Below are 23,669 nucleotides of genomic sequence, written 5' to 3'. Positions count from 1 at the left end.
ATATATATATACTATATGCGTTAAGTTTCAGTTCTAAAACTAGTACTGACTTGAACTAGTATTAAAAAATTCTTACCAGCCCTAATAACAACAACAACAACAGGTATGTCAGGATACTCACATTGGATGAATGAATATAACCTGTTTGAGGTTTCACTCATCAGTTGACTGCTGTAACAACCAGTCTAACTTTTAGCAGTGCTGGCACATCAACAGAAGGCTATTAAATATGTGTAAGGCTTCAATGACAATTATTTTCATTACTGTTAATCTGCCAATCATTGTTAATCAATTTTGATTAATCAATGACATGTTTGTTTTATAAAATGTCAAAAACATTGTGAAGATTTGATGCCACAAATTTAAAATGCCGAAGGGATTGCCTGGTATCTCCGACCAGCAATCTAAAATACAAAGATATTCAGTTTACAATTAATTAAAATCCTAAAAAGCTGCTTGAACCAGAGAATGGTGGAAGTTTTTACAATAAAAAACAATTATTAAAACGGTTGCTGATTCATTTTTTGTCCATTTACTAATCGATTAACTGTTACAGCCCTGTTAAAATGTCTTCCTTTTTACAGGTTTTAATTAATGTAATGCTTGAGTTTGGTTTTGTATATTGTAGGGTATTAGACAATTTCTAATGGACTCAATAGTGATCAAAGAAATCAGTGATGTCAATAACAGCAACTACAAAGACTGCTTAAATTCAGTCAGGACATTAGAGGATGTGGTCAGTGATGAAACCCTTCTAAATGCACTTTATTTGTCTCTGATGAATTTCTATTGGGAAACATTCTATAATTGATAATGTTTTTGATACACAACAGCAGGTTTATCATGACAGAAGTGTGTAACGTAGACTTTTAGCATCCTTCACTAAAGCCACACAATGTGTGTGTGGATGTGAATAGAGAGAATGCATGTTGTGTGGCTCTCTTTACCTCAAACAGAAGTCCGTCTCCGGACATGATGACTAAAGCGTCCCACTGCGACAGGTCAGCCTCCTTCACCAGCTCTCGGGCGTGGTTCTGCCTCTCTGCAAAGCACACATACACACATAAATATGTAGGTGTGTCTTTCCTGTACAAGTAATCTAGAAAGTAAAAGAGAAATTTGTCCTTTCAGCTTCCCCCCTCCACAGAGAGGTCAAAGGTCACGGTCAGCTGTAATGGAGGTGTGAGAGACATTTGGTGTCTCACTCAAGGACATTTTCCGCTGTTGTTTGATCTCTGAAGCTCTAGTTACACATGACACTAATACGTACATCTTATTTAAATCATGACATTGGAATCAAGAGCTCAGGTGAACAGGTGATCTTCTTTCCTTTTTCTCTTCAGTTGCCAAATTAAAGTATCTCCATGGGATGGAAAGCTGATATTTGGTCATAAATGAAGTGTCGACCACGCTGCCAATTAGTTTGGAACAACTAAATTACCCGGGAGCACTTTGTCAAATTAATCTGAGGCTGAATTGTGTGGTTAAGTGAGGCCTTAGTAAGAGGGCTTCCTCTTAAGGTGGACAGCACAAGAGTAACATTTTAAGAGATTGTCTGTATTGCCATCAATTTGCACTAGAACAACAAAACAGGAATAATTAAATGTGGAAAAACATAAAAAGATATAAAAATATTTATGTAGAAAAGTAAATCTGAAAAGCACAAATGTTGGATTTTGGCATAACTAACTATTAACATTTCCTTAACAATGTGATCTGGGAGTCATGGCTTTTACAGTAATGATTAATTTTACGGTCTTTAATTTCCTAGAAGTTTCCTGAAAAGGAATTTGCAATTTGGTACTAATTATAGTCTTTAATTACTGCATTTTCCAAAAATGAATTGCTTGTATAACCCAGAGTCTTCTACTCAGTGGATAGCAGGAATAAAGGAAGTATCTAAAAATAAACAATTAGGGACCATTTACTTGGTTTCAAAGAAAAATATTTTACTTTTCAGGAACCTTTCCAACAAACTCAAAATACACAAACAAATGAGGAAATTACAGTAAAATAAAGTATTACCAAATTAACTGTAGTGAAACCTTCTTGGAGCCAGGCTTTTAAATATTCCTCTGTTTTAAGTGTGTGAAGGGACGCATCTCTCTCTCTGTCTTTGTCTCTCTCTCAGTTTCAGGGCATTTTTTGTGTAAAGAAAACATCATGGAGCATCGACACATTTCTTAAAGGCATAAACATTTACAGAGCTGCTACCACATTCTGTGTGAGAATGAGTAAAAGGGACCCTGAAGTCAATGATTATTGGCTGTAAAGCTGCTAAAAATAGTCGTTTATCTCAGCAAAGCGCCCAGCTGCAATGACAGTGGCGAGTGTTCTTTTTCATAAATTAGATTTTTGCCCAATGGTAACCACAATCACAATCTGTGAGATCACTATATTTCTGCTACTAATATTGGACTAATAATGGATTACAATGTAACTACCTTATTCTTCCTTTTAATGGCCCTATTGTGTTAATACCATTACCCAACAGAAGAACAGCAACGCGAGGGAGAGGGAGAGAGAGAGAGAGAGAGAGAGAGAGAGAGACCTCTGGAGAAGTATCTGATTTCTCTGCCTCTCCTCTTCCCCTCCCTAAACTCTGCAGAATAAGGGAATCAATTCCTCCTTATCAGTCCAGTCACATCCCATTTCCTTATCTATGCAAAGGCTGTAAACGAAACAGGATTGAAAGGCCCCAATCAGCAACAATGCTGCAGAGCAGGGACAATGCAGTGTGGTTGGAGGAGAGCTGAGAGCAGCTTTAGTATGCATCTCTCCTCGTCAGACAGACTGATAATGGCAAAACAACACAGTGAGGGGAAAAAAATATAAGTGAGGGAGATATGTCTTACAGTGCTACTTGTGATGATACAAAGGTTAGTGTGCGGAGGTAAAAAAAAAAAGAAGAAAAAAGGGAAGAGTGCGGAAGAGTTTCTCTCTGTGGGTAGAGGCAGTGGATTCCTTGTGAAGAACTCATTACAGTCATGCAGATCTCTACTGGCCTCTGGTCACAGCCTGAACAGGGACTGTGGTGCATCTTTTCAAAAGGTTCTCAAAAGGATAAAAAAAAGATGAGTAAGCTCGTACTAGAGCCCGACAGATAAAGTTTTTTTTTAAATACGATATATTGGCCAATAAATATTTATAAAAATATATCATTCTATATATTATAGAGCAAACAATTATATCATATGACAACATTATAATTTATTTGAATGAGACAAAACCCGCTGTGAAGCTCCATAATCGAGGGGAGCTGCTTCAGGTTCAGGTGATCCTTTTCACAATGTCATTTTTCAAATCTTCCATCAAGATGGATTGAGTCTATGCAAAGTAACAAGGAGAAGCTCTGTCCTCATTCTAACCTTGTATCATCTCCACACTGCTGTCACACACATCCGATCTGCGGCTCTTTTCAAACAGCACATTCTAATAACTGCAGTACTGCTCCACACAAATAACAGCAGGTGGTGACAGTTAAACAGCACAAAACAGTATAAACACTGACAGCTCGGTCAGCTGCCAGGAGGTGCCCGAGGGCGTGCGCATGCACGCATGCACACACGCATGCACGCAGGCACGCATGCACGCACGCACGCACGCAGGCACGCATGCACGCGTACACACTCAAACACACACACACACGTATCTGATTTCTTGGCCTCTCCTCTTCCCTTGCCAAAACTCTGCAGAATAAAGGAATCAATATCTTCTTATCAGTCCAGTCACATAACATGTTGTTACACACACCAGGGAGCACCTCAGGTGGGACATTTAGACAATGACTTTTTCACATCCTGAAGTGGACACGTATTTGAGAATGTACATTAGGTGAACATGATATGCCTTTAAATAGGCATAGCATGGCTGTATTTGTCATGTTTGCATTGCCAACATGTTTTGTTTACAGCATGTCATATGTGTCTTTGACTGCCAGTGTACACAGTCAAACATGTACACATTGTAGCCTTATTTCCCAAACTCACAAAAGCAGTTTATAAAGTTTACTGTAACAGTCCCTTCTTAAATCTCATTAAATTCACCACCAAAAGAGATTTACTTTCACCCCACTGTCCTAAAACATGTGATGAACGTTCTACATTTTCCCAGTGTGAAGTTAGACAGACAGCAATAAAAACACTCCTCATCACAGATCCAGAGAGACCCAAATGGGTTGTACCGCTGATAGACACTTCCTCAGCCACGCCTGAACCATGATCAGCTACTAAGAGTTTTAACATTGGAACTCTTTTGTGGTCTGCCAGTGGAAAAAAATACCTAAATCGAGCGACAGTTTAGAAAAGAATAACTACACCAAGCAGCAGTTATATGAAGTGGTAACAACCACATTAAACAAGTAAAATCCTCAAAATGATTGCTTTTGGGTCACAGAGTCATGGTGGAAAAACCAGTCTGCAGTATAGGGATGGCTCTCAAAATCCATGAGTGATTTACTTTTTAAAAGTTACACTGCAGCAAGATTTCAATGTAAGAACAAAAGGATACTTTACATCAGTCAAAACATGGGACAAGCAGTCAGCTGTTGATTCTGTAGATTCATATTTTCTGCCTGTTTACAACCACATGAAGTACCAAGCCAAACTTTTACAATGCAAATACAATTTTGCAATAGGACCAATTTCCAAAAGATGATTTTGTTTTATTCCTCTTTTAAATCAACTTACACAGGATTTCCTATACTCATGAGCAGCACTATAGATGTAGGTTTGAGGATTTAATCTATTCTCTGGGATTAACATGTTAAAAAGTGAATGTCAGAAAAGACAAAAAAGCTCAGTTTTTGTGTTTTCCACAGCACAGTACCAGGAAGATTAATTCTCATGTGATTCAGTCTGTCTGGCCTTTTTTTCTGTTTATGTGATGAAAGACATGTTTTTTTGACTGTTATCTGACACTGCACCTATTAATGAACGAATCCAGAAAGGGTAAAAACTCAAAATAAAGGGTAAAAACTCAAAATAAAAGACAAGAGAAAACTTCAGTGACTAACTGAACTGATCAGGCTGAGAGCATGATGTAGTATGGTGATGATGAGTGAGCGAGTCTAATACTGCACTATATACTCACTACCACCCAGTGCAGAATATGGTGACGATAATGAATGCATCTATTAAATCAAATCATGACCAAAGGGGATTTTGTGTAAATGTGTGTTTATCATGGACCTGTCTTTATCCATATGTGTGACTGGCTGCGCTAAGTGTACACACACGTATTGCATAACAGATCTGTATGCATATGGGTCAGAGGCAGTAGATGTTGGAGGCATAAAAACACGAAGAGGATTTAACCTAGAGGAGGGTTACTGGGACAGAGAGAGAGAGAGAGAGAGAGAGAGAGAGAGAGAGAGAGAGAGAGAGAGAGAGAGAGAGAGAGACATGGAGGGATGTGATGGTGATGTTATTGGGGTCTTGCTGAGCTGTGCCTATCACTTTGTATGTATGTTTATGTATGTACAGTATACAGGTATGTATGTGTGTATGTATGTATGTATGTATGTATGTATGTATGTGTGCATGTATGTATGTAAGTGTGTGTGTGTATGTGTGTGTGAGTGTATGTGTGTGTATTTGGGAAAGCTGATTGTGGGTGTGTTATGTGATGATGTGATTGTCAGATAAGATTCAACAATGTTTTTAACGATGATGTTGAGGTGATGAAATGATAAGAATGCTACTAGAGATCTATCATGTGTGTGAAAAAAATGTTGTCATTCAAGGTTTATTTGTCAATCTGTCAACTAAACTATAAATACAAACTGCACAGGAAGAACTCTTTGATTTATTATGGCTTATGATGGTTTGTTTCAACCCTGTGGAGCAAGGATTAAATATCTTGCTCGAGGACACTTGCTGTTGGTAATGATTGATAGGGAATGGAACCCGGTCTCTCTGAATGTATTGACCAACGACTAGTTTATTCAACCCACACACTCAACAGATGTAAATTAATTACATGGCTCATTTGCCAAAGGCAGATAAAATAGAAAAAACAAGTCGCGGAGAATGTTGAATTACATTTTTCAAATAAAACTGATTCTGCTTTAAAGAGTGCCACCAGACAACTGTTATACATGTTAGACAATTGTTTTGTATGCGCTCAACAGTATTGTGTATATTCTCATGCTGTGGTGTGTGCTTGTGCCTCCAACTCACCGGTGATGACCAGTGTGTGTGTGACTCCCGCCTCGTTGAGCATTCGTTGGATGTGGTTGTTGTAGAGAGTGAGCGCCTGTCCTTTCCCGCTCTGCGGGTTCACAAGCAGCATCATTCGGCTCGGACGAGACAACACGCTCATCGACACCCCTGCAGAGGACAAAAAAAGACAAGGTCAATTCTCCACAACAAACCTTATTTTTACATCAAGGGAGGCTTACTATATAGGACACCGTTGCCTGGAAAAGTATTTTTATTTATTTATTTTATAGAAAATTTTGAGTGAATTGACAGACTCTTACAGGGCAAATCCACATAACAGCCTCCTGTTCAGCTTTGGAAACCTAAAACCTCAAATTTACCTATTTTCAGTCCCAGTTTTAGCTGTACTTTTTATTCAATCCCATACTGCTTGAATCTAAAGATGGACACTATGGTACATTTTTAACTGCAGGGTTGGTGCAAATTAGGGTTAAAAATATCTTGGGGATCAAACAGATTTCAGAGGGTTACACTGATAAAACGCACGCATGCGCGCACACACATGGCGTCTCAGAGGCCCAGCATGGGGCTAAAGAGGGGAGGAACTGGAAGAAGCTAGTTTGGCCTTTTCTTCCTTCCTGAAGAGGATTAATCATATACTCCAAGCATAAGACTGTGCCTCGTCAACATTAGATTATTCTTCAATATCTGAGACAAGACAGGAAAAACTAAATAGAAATTTCGATATGATGGAAGTTAGAGTACGATGATAAAACTGTGCTTATATTAAGGAGGAGCCAGTAGTTCTGCGAGAGGAGATAAGGACGATAAGGGGATGGTATCTCAAATGTTTAAAAAGAATTACAGTGTATTCCTGTATGAAAAACTACATATCAATGTTCTCTCTATTTCCCCATCTCCCTTAAAATGTTTTTTTAAGTAGGAAGAGACACAGTCTTCTCTGTTGTAGAAACTGCATGCTGTAGTAAGACTGTTCACTATGTCACGCCTTGTTGTCAACACACACACACAACAAACGTTTTCAGTGAAGCAGCCAAATCCACAGTGTGATTCCCCTCATTTTGTTTTGCGGCGTGGTTGATGTGAGCGTGGAGGGGGGCAAACCATCCAAACAAGTCTCACAGCTGATATATGAGTAACGATGGGGAGGAACAACTAAAGTGCAGGGATGAGCACTTCATACTGTTTTAAAACCTAATTGGCAGGTTTGGTTTCACTAGATACTGCACTTTCAGTGAAGTCCCTGTGATCCTATTGGAATGCAGTGAATCAGGTCACAAAATTGAACACACCTTAACCTTTTTTATTTACCTCTGTCACTGGAGTTCCCAGTAAGGCAGGAAGATAGGTAGCTGTATGCATACTTTTTAATGGCAAACCACAAACTCACATTTCTTGTGAGGGGTTCATAAAGGCACTTTCTCTTTAGGATGAATATTTCTATATAGTCTCTCCTCTCCAGATCATCACGACTGGACTCCTGAGGGAAAGCCACAGAAGTGCCCTTATGAATTAGCTGGCATGAGAGCTGGCACTGAAGGACCTGACCTTGCTGTCTGTGTCCCCCAACACCCACGCAGACCTTAGTGGTTAACTCCAACCCCATGCCACTTCCATTGTGCCACCCCTTTCCTTCTCAAAACATTCCAGAGGGAACTATCTAGTCATCTCTCACGCTCCGGGTTTTCTCCTCTGTCATTAGCTTGTCTGCAGCAACGTCATGGCATGGAGCATTACATAGATCTAATGAGGCACACTCAAATCAACAGAAATATAACTTATATTATATATATAAAAAAACACAGCCATATATCTATAAGGAAAATGGAGGTTATTTAAGTGGTTAGTGATAATATGCCTGGCTTGTTTGCATAGGAATGGGTGTAGCCCTAATTGTCATGTTATGATAAAATAGTTGCTACTGATGAACTTAGAGTCAAAGGCACTTAATGTGGTCACAACAGTCTGTTTCCGATTACGTTATCAGTTTGTTAACCAAACCACAAAGTATGACATAGAGCTACTGCAACTTGACTGAATCATCCTACTCATAAACAGCAGCCGAGACGAAAGATTAAAAAAAACTACAACACCAACAAATCTCTGCTCTGCATCTCAACAGCATTCACTTGATCTGTGATTACAGCAGTCTCATCTGCTTTCTTTAAACCAAGAGCACAGGAACTCACGCAGATCTTATTGGAATAATCACTACTTAGGTTTTCACTATAGGAAATTACAGTTTAAATGAAAGGGAAAAACCCAGGACCCGGAAAAAGGCAAGGCAAGGATGCATACTGTATAAAGTCTGAGACCAGACAGATTTCTTTCTTTTGTCTGACAACTCTCATTCAGTACGTCAGTAACTTCAAATGTAACATCTTTCATATCGTCTTCAACATCTGAGGGTAAAATGCAAACACTCAGCTTGTTGCTGCATCCTCGTTGAATAAAATCATCCATGACTTTATATGGTCATTCTTTCTATCAAAGAGCCATCGTGACAACTCACACTGACTCATTGTGATGATCTGTGAATGCGGCAGTCACACTATTGTCTCACTCAAATTCCTTCATATCAGCTCACAATCAGCATTGAAGCATGACAAAGCATTAACTGCCTGTGATTAACAAATATTTAAGAAGTGGTTTTCATCGCACTGTGCTGTGTCTATAAAACACCACTCAGACCGAATCAATTTGCAACTCTGATGGCAACAGTTCCACTCTGTCCAGATTTGGTGTCATTGGGGATTAAAAAGGAGATAGGAGACATAGGAATACATTTAGCCTTGGAAGTGCATTTCATTTGTTGCAAAAGATGATGCTCTTATACACCCTCAAGAATTTCTTACACCTGCATAATCTCTGAACTACACAGTGTCAACAAACCGCTGGCAACATGGCTGCAAAGCCACTATCACTCACAGTTACAGTTAAATGAAATCCAATGTGCAATGTACAGTAACACTCAATCTAATCAGAACGTTGTATACACAGGGTCACATTAACAAATCACTGCACAACAAGTGTACCTAATCTAAACTATTTGAATGGTGTGAATCCAAGGCTTGCACAATCTTGGAATAATACATGAGCACTTTCAATAATGAGCACTCCCAAATTGGAATGACAGGACATGCCAACATTGCTTGAAAGCAGCATTAGAATGTGTCCTGCTTCATGTTAGAATAAATGTCAATCTATAGGAGCTGGACATTGACATTAGACTGAAAACAATAAAGAAAAATGGGCTGCCTGATTATGAAAAAAAAGAAAGATTAGTTAACCCAACTACTCAATGATTTTTGCATTTATAAAACTTGAACAGTTAACAGTGAAAATACCTTGTACTGTGAGATTTCCCATTGGAGTTTTAGAATTTCCCTTTAGAACACATGAGAAAATAACAGTTTACTTTCAAAATGTAATGTGCAAAATAATCGTTTTTCTGGATTACATTGTTTTTTATTATTGTAAGTAGCCGAAGTTGTAGACAAATTTGGAATCTTATCAGTTGTAACTTTGGGATAAATGTATGTAAGTATATGTTTTTTTATTAGTCTCATAGAAAAAAAGACCTAGAGCATTGTGACAGAGGACCTCCATCCACTGAAACCTACTGTACTCACCAACAGGTTTGTGTATCAATGCTCTTTTTCGGTCTCACTGGTGATTAATGCTCTAAGCCTTTACAAAAACACCCATTAGGAGAGAATCCAGTTTCCACATTAAAAGGATTAATGGATTAACATGTATTTGACCTGGTATACCCTCCCTGCCCCCTGTAATATCACAGATATGCTCACTTGCTATCTACTAAATGTTAGCTCTGTCCCAAGCCAGCTGAGGGCAAAAAAACAGACACTGTCTCATATACTGTACTGTACATGTGTGGCAGTCTGAATCTCATGTAGTCTGGTGTATGTGGAAAAAAAACGTGTGTTCAGTACCAAATGTGCAAACATGTAATGATCACAAAAACAGTACTTTTAGCCGCCAATAAGAGACTAAAGCTGATTTAAACTGGCAACAAATGGTCTGGTAGAAATAGACATTCTCCACCCTGTGGATTCTTTTTAAAATCAGATGAACACATAACCTACTTTACCTCTTTAGACAGACGTGTGGTTGATTGGTCTGCACCTCTAAACTTTCAGTTTTATTGTGCACAGTAATACTGATTGTGAATTGTGTTCTCAATCTTTTTACTTCTGTTTGCCCCTGTAAGAACTTTGTGATTTATGTCTGTAAAAAGTGCTTTATGAATACATTTTATTTACTTACCTTAAAGTGTTGGTAGATAATTTGATGTTGCGTTTGTGTCATCTTTTAACTCTGAAAAACATCCGTTTTGCACATATAAGATGGTAATCTGATGGCAGGGCAGTGTTCAGCCACTAAACTGAGCTTCATACTGTACAGTGCTGCTCGTGAGTATAGGAACCCCTGCTTAAAGGAGAATTCTGGGCCAATTTTTATATTATTGGGATTTTCACAAAAGCCTGGACGTACACACTTACTTACTCTATTGCAGCTAACAGCTAGCAAGCAAGCTACCCACCGGCAAGAATGAGACAAGGTAGATGAATTAAAACAATGTCTGAGTTGAAAACCCATCTTGATGTGACGTAAGAGCCCCGTTCATCTCATAAAGATATGTATTAATTGCATTGTGTGTTTGTTAAGAGGCACAAAGGCACTCTAAAACTTGCCCCATTAACTGCCATTTTAGTTCAAGGGAAGCTTGCACACGTAGCTGCAACTGCTCTGTGTTGCTTGTACCGATTCAGGTTGGGTTTTTTTCATTCAAAAGTACTCGCATATTTATAGCCATCAAGATTAACATAAAAATTGGCCGGAATATTCCTTTAAATTGACTAAAAGATTGGCATGGTTTTATTTCAGTTAGCCTAATATATGGTTTGATTTGCATTGAGAGATTATTTTATGGAAAGTTTTCAATGCCTATCTCTAGGTATGGTGAAGGGTATGTGTTGATGTGGGGCTATTTTAATTAAAATAACTGGCCTTTTAAAATAAAAATCTGCCTGCTTCTATGGGAATTTACCATAGGGTTGTCTATACTCACCTGTATTTTCAGTGAGAAGATTTATTTATTTACCATACGTTATTCATTTACAAAAAAATTGATGTCCTTACAGGTTGGATTTGGACCCTCCCTAAAGGAAGCTGCACCATGCGCTTCACACAATGCGCTTAGATTGTTAAAATAGGGCCCTAAAAGTACATTTTTTTCAACACATTTGTTTGTGTTGCTTTTAAAATTTGTCATTGCCAGCTGCTAATTAAGCAAATTAAGGATACAGTCAGTATCAGTTTGTACTATTTTACTAGCAGATTTATTCAAATACATTAGTTTTGGTTAAATTTTCTGTGTGTTTCTCATCTGTGAGAAATGTGGGCATGTTTTACTGCTGTGTTTTACCAACATTACTGATTGGAAAATCTCATACACCAGAAAACATTAAAAAGCTGTACAAAAAGCCCTGTCAATACATTTTAGAGTGATTTTATTTTCTAATCCTATACAGTATGTTGATTACTGGTGGGACTACCCGTTTGTTAACAGCTAAACCTTGTGTACCTAACCAACCTCACTGCAGTAACATTTAGGTGCAGTGAGGTGACGGCTCTTGTCCATAAAGCTGTCTGTAAATCAGAGAATGGAAGCTGCTTGAGCACAACGCTAATTTTTGCAGAGCCTGAACCACAAAGGGTGTGGAAGGAGCAGAAGGAGGTGGCAGTGGTTAGCTAGCTGTAGATCTATAATAGGAAAGGCATAGAGTTTATGACATTGATGTTTTCATATAAAATCATCCTGCACTGTCTGTCAACCACATGTCTATACTGTATCCCCTGCATTGTTATAATAAAGAGATGCATGTTGCAAGACAGAGAGCCTGGTTGTGAAAGCAGTAAAAGCAGAGGATGGAACCATTGTCTGTCTCTCTCATACAGGTATTTTAGGTTGCAGGGTTGGATTAGAGCGGAGGAGGTTACATTGCTGCATGAAAAAAAACTTTCCAAAAGTTACTTACATTGCCAATAATTTTGTTTAGTTTGGTTTCAGTTTTATTTTACTTAATGATTTAATTATTATTATGGAACTTACGTTTTTAATTAACGTTAGATCAGTTTCACTTTCTGCAACTATTAGTCAGCGCTAACTAAAAGACATGAGACCAAAACATGACATTACTGCAAAAAAACCTAATACATATAAAATGTGCTGTGTGCCAAGAGATGGAGGAAATGGACTTTCCACCATAAGAAACCCACAACCACATGTTCTTTTACCAGGCAAAGAAACTTTCTCTGAGGTGAACCAGCTGCTCTGTAGGCCGAGTGGTCAATTAGTGGTTGTTGTTGTTGTCGGCATATCACAGAATGACTCGAGAAGCCGTTTCTGGGAATAGCAAACTAGTGAGCACTGAATGCTTTTTATGCTTGGTGGTATAAATTTACAGAAAGTTATCATCCAGTTTGAGATGTAAATAGTCTGAGACAATGACAGGAACAAAGTTTGATGGGATCCACGCTGGAGTGTATTCTGAAAAGTTTCACCGGTATACTCCATTTGCTTGTGGTAAAAGAGAGAGGGAAGCACACTGCCATTACAGACACAGAGCTGCTGTGAGCCCCTAGAGCCGGAGAAATCTCCAGAGCCGGTGAATCAGAGGTCACAACAGCATGTCAAATTCTATTCCTTTGCATTGAGTCCTCAGAGAGAGGACGGCTGCTACAGTCTCTCCCTCACTCACTCACTCACACACACACACACACACACACACACACACACACACACACACACACACACACACACACACACACACACACACACACACACACAATCATTCTTGTCCATTTAAGACTGAATAATTACAAGGGTGAGCCTTGATGAATCAGTCATATGATTTATCAGCTTCTATATTTGAAAAGAAGATCACCTTTTCAACAATGTCATTGTTATGGCCAGCACCTTGTTTTTGGTGTGCCCTCAGCAAACAACTCATGCCTATCACCTTCACACACCCACATAGACATACTATAGCTCAAGCACTAAAAACATATTGTATGGAAACATTTGTAATAGCGAGCATGTTCCCCAATACCAAAATGCAGTGGGGAAATCAGTTTACAGTAAATCAGCATATTTTGAACAGCAGCCATACTTAAAGTTATTCAGTACGCATTAAAAGCCTCGGCATGTTTATTAGATGTTTTTCTGTAAATAATTGGGACACAATTAATGGTCACTTTCATGATCAATTTATCTGTTGATAATTTTCTCAATTAATCAATACAAACTGTCAAAATTACACTTTACAAGAGACTAAGGTGACATCTTCAGATATATGTTTTTGTCTAACAAACACTCCAAAATCGAAAGATATTTATCCATCCATCCATCCATCTTCATCCGCTTATCCAGTATCGGGTCGCGGGGGCAGCAGCTCCAGCAGGGAACCCCAAATTTCCCTTTCCCAAACCACATCAACCAGCTCCGACTGGGGGATCCCGAGGCATTCCCAGGCCAGGTTGGACATATAATCCCTCCACCTAGTCCTGGGTCTTCCACAAGGCCTCCTCCCAGCTGGACGTGCCTGGAACACCTCCCTAGGGAGGCGCCCAGGAGTCATCCTTACCAGATACCCGGACAACCTCAACTGTTTTCTTTCAACGGTAAGGAGCAGCGGCTCTACTTTGAGCTCTTCTCGGATGACTGAGCTTCTCACCCTATCTCTAAGGGAGACGCCAGCCACCTACCTGAGGAAACCCATTTCAGCTGCTTGTACCCTGGATTTCGTTCTTTCGGTCATGACCCAGCCTTCATGACCATAGGTGAGGGTAGGAACAAACACTGACCGGTAGATTGAGAGCTTTGCCTTCTGGCTCATCTCTCTTTTTGTCACAACGGTGTGATAAACTGAATGTAATACCGCACCTGCTGCTCCGATTCTCAGACCAATCTCCTGCTACATGGTCCCCTTACTCGTGAACAAGACCCCAAGGTATTTAAACTCATTTACTTGGGTTAAGAACTCATTCCCTACCTGAAAATGGCACTCCATCCGTTTCCTTCTGAGAACCATGGCCTCAGATTTAGAGGTGCTGATCCTCATCCCAGCCAATTCACACTCAGCAGCAAACCAATCCAGTGAGTGCTGAAGGTGATGCCATCAGGAGCACATCATCTCCAAAAAGCAGCGATGAGATCCTGAGCCCACCTAACTGCAACCCCTCGCCACCCCGACTACGCCTGGATATCCTGTCCATAAATATTACAAACAGGATTGGTGACAAAGAGCAGCCCTGGCAGAAGTCAACCCTCACCTGGAACGAGTCCGACTTACTGCCAAGAACCCGGACACAGCTCTCGCTTTGGTCATACAGAGGTTGGATGGCCCTGAGAAGGGACCCCCCACCCCTTACTCCCGCAGCACCAAAGATATTTAGTTTACTATAATGTTAGGGTAAAGAAAAAGCAGCAAATGTTCACATTTAAGAAGTATCAAATTATTTGACAATTTGGTTAAAAAGTAGTTGAAGAAGTATGAAGAAGTCTGCAAAATTTAGAACATTACTAAATCTCGAATTTCACCCTTTTCCATACAAACAACATCACAATCAGTCTGCATTTGGGAAATTATTTTAACTATTCCCCCTTCTTCTGTAGCAAATACCAGAAGAGGATAAGCAGGACAATGCCTGTTTATGTGTGTCCCATACATAATCTGAGGGCATGTTGTGTGTAGACTGGGCAGACCAACCATTAGATTCAGATTACTTTCTTGTTGATGAATGATGTGTTGCCCAAATAATGATAAACTCAATGGAAAGGCATTCTGAAATATAAGCTGATATCAAACTGCATCACCTGCAAAACAACTTCAGACCATGACACTGCTTTCTGTTTGACTGCTTAAAAAACTTAAATACAAAAGTTTAGTTTTCACCCCTCTATTTGGAAATAATAAATCATTCTCGACTACTGTGGTGATTTTGTAGGGGAGTGCATCTACATAGAAGATAAAAAAGGATCTTTTCTAATGTGAACCATTCTTTGTTGAACTTTAATACTTTACAAACACTAAAGCAAGTAATCGCTGTGAATAACGTTACTCTTCTGAAGTGGTTTTAGATAGGGAAATTAGACAGAAATACGCTGGTTGACTAGCATGACACCATTCTATTCCTATAATCCTATCAATCCAGGCTAAAGTGTATGACAATGACTGAATGTTGCTCCCTCTAAATTTCAGGATGTAGTCGACTAACGGGGCCAGCTTGTTGGTTTGATCAGACCTGCATGTCACGCGCACTAGCAACAAACTCTGTTTATCCAAGAAGAATTAAGTCTGTAAATTACATTAGATCAGACACAGACTTCTGTTGTAGATTAGTGTTATGTTTCCAACATCGTGGCTCCAAACTGTAACGTTAGTTGGGACGGACAGACCCCTTGTTTCTTTAGGCTAACTGTATTTGCTGTCGCCTGGATGGTAGCAGCTTTCTGCGGGGGAAAATGGCCAGTAGACATTGTGATTATGTTACATTAATCAGGTGATTTAGTTTGTTTTTGCAGCAAACATAAAACACTGACTACTGTAGCTTCACGGACTACCCATCAAAAACTATGCGCATCGCTAAGTCAGCGCCAGCTGCTGCCTACAGTATGATTCTACAGACGAAAAGCCTCCCTTCCCGTAACAAACCATGTTAGACTAACATCAGGTACACACGTTTGCCACATGGCTACCCGTCTTAAAAGGGAAGGGTCGGCCGGTAATAATCATGTAAAAGGAGAACGGTGAAAGTTAAATTTTACATCAAGCAGCGAGAAAGGATTAGCATCAACATCGCAACGTCCTGCAATGTGACTGACACAAATGCGCACATTGCAATGTCGATGCTAAAACACAATATCATTCAACAGGTTGAAATCATTATAGAAAACTAAAAGTAAACCATGTTCGAACTAATTCATCCGTCCGGCTCGGAATACAAATTGACAATGGTGTTGTAAAAATCTTCCCTTGCTTTGCACCAGAATTACATGTGGTCTGTGACCTGTCAGACAGCTCTCTTAACAACTGCTTAAAATATCCAAAAATGAAGAAGAAAAAAAAGAACTGAGCAAAGGGGGTGCAACGGCACCCCAGGGCCAACTGACAGCTTGTTGTCTTAAAAGATGCTTGGGGAAATGTTCATTGTCATGCAAACTTGTATTGATTCTGACAGTGAAGTGGAGTCATTCCCTTTGCTATTCAGTTTTACAGAATCACCTACAGTGTTGTGCATGTGCACATGCCAAAGACCTGTTTTTATTTGAACATTATATATACAAGAATGGTCAAATATTGACGAAAAGAAGAGAGTTGGCCTTTTTTGGTATAACCATGTACCTGGCAGAGGTAAATGGATCTGGGGGAAACCAATGCTTTCTGAATAATTCTGTGAGGACACACAGAAGTCCTTGACAGAAGTCAAGCTAATGACACACTGCACCAATATTGATGGAACTGACCTCACTTAGACTAATGGTTTGGATGCAGAGCTCATTTACATGATTAAGTGTGGTTCACAAGGCCTTTGGTATATTGAGTAACTTACTGCAGACTGATTTTTACACAGAAAGCCAGCTGTCACATTCCTAAGCTACCAAAGACCCTTGCAGTCTGAACAATGTTTGAAATTAACGTTTCTGACTACAAAAATGCTCTGAAATGTGAAACTTCAGCAGGTAGCCTAGCAGGTACACATGCTGCCAATATTTTTGCTCGGGCCTTATAGATCTGTTTGACTCAATGACACAAAAAATACATCACAAACTGGTTTTCAGTAGCGCTTTAACTAATAATTATTTTCATTGTTGATTATTTTGCCAATTACTTTGCTAAATCAATCAAATAATAGTAAAACATTGTTTGTTCAACCACCTAACACCTAAGATATTAATTGTACTATATTTTAAGACAAAGCAGCACATCATCACATATGAGGGTCTGGAACCAGCAAATGTTTGGTGTTTTTACCTGAAAAAGGTGATTGATTTTCAGAATTGTTAGTGATTAATTTCCTGTTCATCGACCTATTGATTTACTGAATGTTTGCTACACAATTCCCCTACCAGCGAATGTCCAATCAAAGCTTAGCAACCATAACCAGCCCGTTGAAAGTCTTTGCATCAGGCTTTGGATTTTTTCTCCACATTTTCTCCGCACATTTTCAGATTAATTGTGCTGTTGAAATATTTGTGTAAAGAATAAAAAAGAAAGCTAGAGAGAGAAGTTAAAACTCAGCTTCCTTCTCACATTTGTGTGGGAATCCATTGATCAATCAATCAACCAATCAGTGGGCGTGAAAGTTGGATTGTCGTCAAATTACAGGAATAGTCAGACACAGCCCCCCACTTACAACGTCAAACAAAGACAGTCAGGTCCCTTTGGTGTTTGTTATAACGCAAAAGTCTCCTTTAGCATCATATTTAGACGTGCTTGGCCGGGACTCTTGGTGTCACTTGTTGACGCTCTGGGTACGGGCGTACGTACGTAACACATGTGGCACAAGAATGAGACAGTTTAGGAAAAGATTGTGGGTAGTGTTACAAGATGTACATTTCAGTGACACGCAGGACAACAGGACAGGTAGAAATGAGAATTCTGCATTTGTTTACTTCTGTGTGAAATAAAGAAACCTTATGATTCAAATATTATAACGAATTTTGCTGGGTAAATCTTCAATTGTAAACTGCATATGGCCTGTACAAGAACGGAAAGCTTGACAGATGTAGCAACAGTACCTAAGCTTAGTGAACAATCAGTTGTTCCAGCTCTAGTTTCCAATGCTCTACTTTGCATCCCTGCTAGTAAAAAACAAGCAGGAAATAAAATGTGTCTGCAAAAATGGCACCAGAAACAGCAGGTGTTTCAAAGCAAAGAACTGGGTTTTTCAGTCTGGATTAACTGGGAGGAGGTACAGTTGAATCACAATACTACAGGGAAGGTGAAGCCATGAAGACATTTGTGTTTTGTCCTCTTTCCCAAGGTAGAAAACTTGTTAAATTACGGTCTCAGGTTAAGCTCCAGGCAGTGGACTTAATGCCAATAATTCAGTTTTGAGTTGCTAAAGGTCTGCTCTTTCCTTCTTCTGACAATGACAGGCAGTGTAGAATTGCAGCATATTTTGTCTTGTTAAAAATGCATTTGTGCAAATGGGGGAATGCTATCTGGGTCACACAATGCCAGTGATACCATGGTTGGGTGGAGGATAAAAGTTTATGTTTGGCAAAGAATTGTATTTTATGTTTTTTCTTACATTTCATTACAGCTTTCATACAGCTGAGACAGCTTCGTGAGGAGGACAAATGATGAGATAACTTATCTTTAGAAATCTCTAATTAGAGACTGTTTCCCTCTGGAGTAATTATAACCTCTTGGCAATACATGAACTCAATACCAGTAATGCTACCTCATGTTTCTCAGGTGTCTTTTATGTTAAAATGGATTGTTTGCAGACTAATGTTACTGTAATGTGACTCTCCATACCACACCAGTCCTATTGTTTATTCATATAAGGAGTAGGTTTAATGACATCCTGTGAGAGATAAGATTCTATACAGTTCTATACAGGAGACACCTCTTCACATGTCTTGACATGATGTGAAATCAATAGTAGTAATCTCATGTTTTTTAGGTGTTTTTCAAAAGGGTTTTGTTTGAATTTTGTTAACAAATGTGACTCTGTAGCAGGCCAATCCTTTTGTTTTATTGATACAAGGAATAGGTAGAGCTGACAGAGTAAGAATAAGCCGGTTCTGTATAGAAAATAATATTACTGATTTAAAGTGCTATGGGGCAAACTGATATGACAATACACCAGGAAAAATTATCATGCCTTCAAATTTGTATCTTAATTTGGAGGAATAGGTCAAATACTTCTTTTAAAAGGTTTGTAAATGCAACTGAAATACAAAAACGGCTTTCCATCACAAATTCATCATATTAATATTAGGATTTAAATATTTCAGTTTTATTAATGGTCTCTGTGGTAAATATTTGCATCAGAAATAAATGTAAACAATTTTGAATGTGGTAGAAAAATAGACCTTTTAAAAAGATGGATATCAGTACAGGTTGTTTGCAATGCACCTTCAGTTTTCCCGAAATGTAAGAAAAAATTAAGAGCAAATCTACACTGACTTCTGCAAACCAGAAGAAGAGAATACACAATATGAACATTGTAAGAGGGAGATAAAAACAGACAAATGGGAAATAATGCATTTAAACTTACATTTTGATTTTCCATAGTAAGAAAAGCAGAGATGTTACTAATAACATTAACAATGGCTTAGTTCAGTCACAACTTGACAGAGAGCCAGCATAATACCTTGAAACTGAAGCAGCTAAATTGTATTCAGCATTTATTTGTGAAATGTCAGAAGGGTGGCTCTTCCTTTAGGTATATATAATCTTTTGGAAGGAAGGGATCATAATCTTTGAAATTTATATAACATTGTTAATACATTGTCAATGCATTGTTAATGTCCTTATGTGGCCCTGAATGAAGAGTCTAAACAGAATTACAGTAAATTAACAAATTAAAGAAACAAAGATTAAGTGCTTTTTATATTGACAGAACTATACTGTGTACTGATGTCATATGGAGCATATATTATAACACCTGAGCTTTCTGTGTTTCTGTTAAAATCATTATTATGTTGGGCCTCATAATAGCATGCTCTGAAATAACAATGTCAACAGTACACATTTCTAATATTTTTGTAAGGGTTTAAACTTATGGCTGAGCAGTTTTTATTCACTTCTAGGTACTGGAGTAGCAGACAGACGGATGAGGTTGGTCCTCATGGTAATGGAGAAGACTGCTCACATTTAAAACATAAATACTTTAAATAACTGGAATTATTTCAGATGCCGTGATGAATTATACTTTATCTATGAGAAAAAAAGCTTCGATAAGGTCTGATTATTATTGTATGCTTTTGGAATGATTCCACAGCTGTTCTGCTCTCGTACATTTTATGTAAAAAAGTTCTGATCTTAGATCATTAATATCATATTCATTAATTTCGTGTCTATGATGTAGTAACAAAAAAACTCTAAATAAATACATTTGAATTACCTTGTTAATTGCATGACTAAAGGATTTACATAAAATAACACGGCTACAGAGGCTAAGAATGCTGATATATACATGATTTTTTATTTGAAAATTATATTCATAATGACGTAAGGTATGTTCAGTTAAATGACACAGATCTGTTAAATGTTACAATTTTGATCTAAATCAAACATCACACCAATATAATCTCTTTTCACATGTATGGGACAGGTTAACCAGCACTAAATATCACATAGAGCCAGAGCTAATGTCACACTGTTACGTCAAACTCGTTCGCCGGTCGCTTTGCAGGTCTCTACCGGCTATAACCGTACTATGCAAATTTGAGAGATTGGGTAGCAGCTCTGTAGTTCCAATGAGACAATTACGCTTCCAACCTGTAGGGGGACCAAAGCGGGCAAAGGTCCCGAGTGTTGCTTTAATATTTTTAAAAAAACTTTTTATTGTCACATTAAAAAAAATATGTATTATGTACAACATACAAGAAAAAATCAAGGTAGCACAAGCTAGGTACTTCATAGGGTCAATACATTGCACAGAGAGTGGAAGAAACTCAGGGTTTAGTGTCTTTTTCATTTCACTTCATTATTATGTGCAGATTTGTAGGGAGATCCTGGACAGTTGAAACACTTTTTAATTAAACATAATGTACAAAGCGGTCGTATCACACTGAAAGCTAATAGTTTTGTCAGTAGTAACCTACACGTGTCATCTGTCAAATACAGTTGCATTTTCAGCTTTGAACAAAACCATTCAGGAATTATTACAGGAAAGTGGGACATATGTAATGTTTCATCTGTCCTTCCTGGGGGGACGAATGAAACGCCATAGCAATATAAACTTCCCACAACTTTAATATTTTACTATATAGGCCTATCATGGATGGTACTTCCAAAAGGTGTTTTTTTAGATTGTCGCAGGGCCATACGTCTTCCTGGATGTCTGTTAACAACTAATTGCCGTCATCCTGAAGCGTGTATGAGCAGTTATTGCAATACCATGTAGCCTACTGTGGATGATTTGAAAATTGTTATAGCTAGAACAGTAGGTTTTCCATTTGTATCATGTTTCTATTGTGGAAAATGTTGTTTCACAAGGTTTTTACGTGGGTTAGACCACTGGACATCCAAATAACGCCCCACAGCCCGTCAGTCTCCATAGGATAACATGGGAAAACTCGACCCCCCCCCCTACCTGGTGGGTCCTCTTTCTAAAACTGCTTTTCCATACCTCACCTCCATAAATAATTGTGTAAACACAGATAGCTGTGCATTTACTTAAAATACATGGAATACAGCCAGGTCGGGGACAGTTGAGCTGTTTCAACCGTCCCGACATAAACATATGCCGTTACAGTCTGTTTTGTTTTATAATCTATGTAAACAAGCCTGCAATATGAACGTCTGGGATTGTGGAAACACTAAATGGTCCATTGAATAAGCATGCAGTCAAACATTTAAATGAAAAACACTCCTAATGAAGTTTAGTTTTGACCTTTGAAACTTATTTATCGGTTGTAACGCCGTGATAAAAGGAAATAACAGGAAAATATTTGGCCGATAGAAGGAGGTTAACATGCTCTATGTTCTGACCCAAGGAAGTCTGTCTATCATCATTTCCCTCGGAGTAAACTGGAATGTTTCATCCGTCCCGCGTTTCAATTGTCCCGGCTCCCTATCAATATTTAGGTGATGTATTGCACTTGTATCTATTGTTGCCTCAAGTCACATAGTTGAATCATCTTATAGAATCAACTGTAGGCTACAGTGCATGTAGTGCGTGGAGTCCTGACAATAAACTTTTCTTTTTTGTTGCTAATGCACACTCACCGTCTCTTAGGTACTGTTGCAATGCAGAGCGTTCTCGAACAGCGCGAGCCCACTTCTCCGCCTCCTCCAGGTTAGCGCACGGGTCCTGGAGCGAAGCAAGACGAAAGCACTGCTCCGCTCTCTGCCGCGACACCCCGGAACTCATCCAGCGGCGTTTGAGCGTGTAGAAGTAGACTGCCAAGTATGCTGCCGGGTCCGCGTTGTCATCTTCCCGGTATGCCCTGCAACCAACGCAGTCCTTCAGACTGAGCACCACCTTGTTTCGCCCGACAGGAGCCAAAAGAAGCCTCTGGACGATGAGGTCCTTCTCGGTCAAGCTCACGGCACACCTGGCTTTTCGGTTACCAGTGACAGTAAATTCCCCGTACAGCGAAACTGAGTTGATGCCAGTGTCAGCATTCCTCGGATCCATCCTCAGTGGACGAGGGAGACTGAGACGCGGGGGGTCTGGGATAAAGCAGCGGCCGCTCCGTCACATACTCGCCTGGATGGTGCGAGCAGAGCAAAGTGGAGAACTGCAACCGACAGCCTGCTGATTGTTACGGTGTCAAGAGAACCCGAATTAAACACACAACATCCGGTAACATTTCAAAATAAGACCTATGGGCCTACGTACCAACTGACATGGGGACAGTGAACTCGTGTCCTTTGTCCTGGTTTTCTAAGAATTTGGAGGGTTTAGCTACCCGGAGGGAGTTTATCTTCGGCAATTAAAAAAGGTACATATTGATTCCAGTATTTTTACAGTATTAGCCTATTATAATATTGAAATGGGACAACTTTTTTTGCCCCCAAAAAATTATTAAGGTGTGGAGAAGGCTTTGAAGCTTTAAGAATATCTAATTAAACAGGTAAATTAACACGTTTATCCAAATAAAAAGAGAGACTGTATTCAAGACAATCTTTTGGTGTATTGCCACAGCCTGATGTTTAAAAAAAGCCAATGTGCCTTTTTTATGTTTTACCATTCCATACCATAACAGGTTGTCCACTTTGCATGGTTGTCATTCTAGCCTCGCTGGTGCAATGGGCGCTATTAGTGGGAACTTGAAAAGCATTAAGCGTGGCCATAATGCGTATATTTTCCATTCATCTAATCACCCTGTGATGTGGCAGGTGCATTAGGTAAATATAGGTAAAAGACGTTTTTGTCTTTTTTAGTAGGCCATGACAAGAGAAGGTACTTTTATTTTAATAGTACATTTCTAGCTGGTAAAATTTAGCCATCAGTTAAATCCACATATACTGTCATAATCCATCAGTGGACCAATTCACGCTTTTATTTTAAAAGTCATAACCGTTTTCTCTGAGTTGTTGCGGGTGTCTTGTGCTGACATGACTTATCTCTACTCAGCTGCAGTTTGCGTTGAACTTTGCTGTACAGTAGTTCTGCCCGGTTAAAAGAAGCGGTCTGCTTCCACCTAGTGGCACAATGAGGGAAGTCCTAGGTTACAGACTTCATAATCACAAGTGTCAAATTAAAATAAGTTTG

The 23,669-nt window shown here is 39.1% G+C and overlaps 1 protein-coding gene across 1 annotated transcript in view; it reads right to left on the bottom strand.

Annotated features, from left to right (window-relative positions):
* LOC117951768 (sphingosine kinase 2-like) overlaps positions 1-22,754 on the bottom strand; it is a 28,548-nt gene extending 5,794 nt beyond the window's left edge. The window contains exons 1-3 of the mRNA XM_034883659.1: positions 22,178-22,754; positions 6,180-6,329; positions 948-1,042 (exon numbers count right to left, since the gene is read on the bottom strand). Of these exons, the coding sequence (XP_034739550.1) occupies positions 948-1,042; positions 6,180-6,329; positions 22,178-22,589 (657 nt within the window). The 5' untranslated portion in view covers positions 22,590-22,754. The remainder of the gene's footprint in view (positions 1-947; positions 1,043-6,179; positions 6,330-22,177) is intronic.
* Between the last annotated feature and the right edge of the window lie 915 nt (positions 22,755-23,669).

Source organism: Etheostoma cragini, chromosome 2, assembly GCF_013103735.1.
Source record: "Etheostoma cragini isolate CJK2018 chromosome 2, CSU_Ecrag_1.0, whole genome shotgun sequence".
Classification (NCBI taxonomy): domain Eukaryota; kingdom Metazoa; phylum Chordata; class Actinopteri; order Perciformes; family Percidae; genus Etheostoma; species Etheostoma cragini.
Note: the sequence above shows the minus strand (reverse complement) of the source record. Positions and strands in the feature narration are given on the sequence as shown.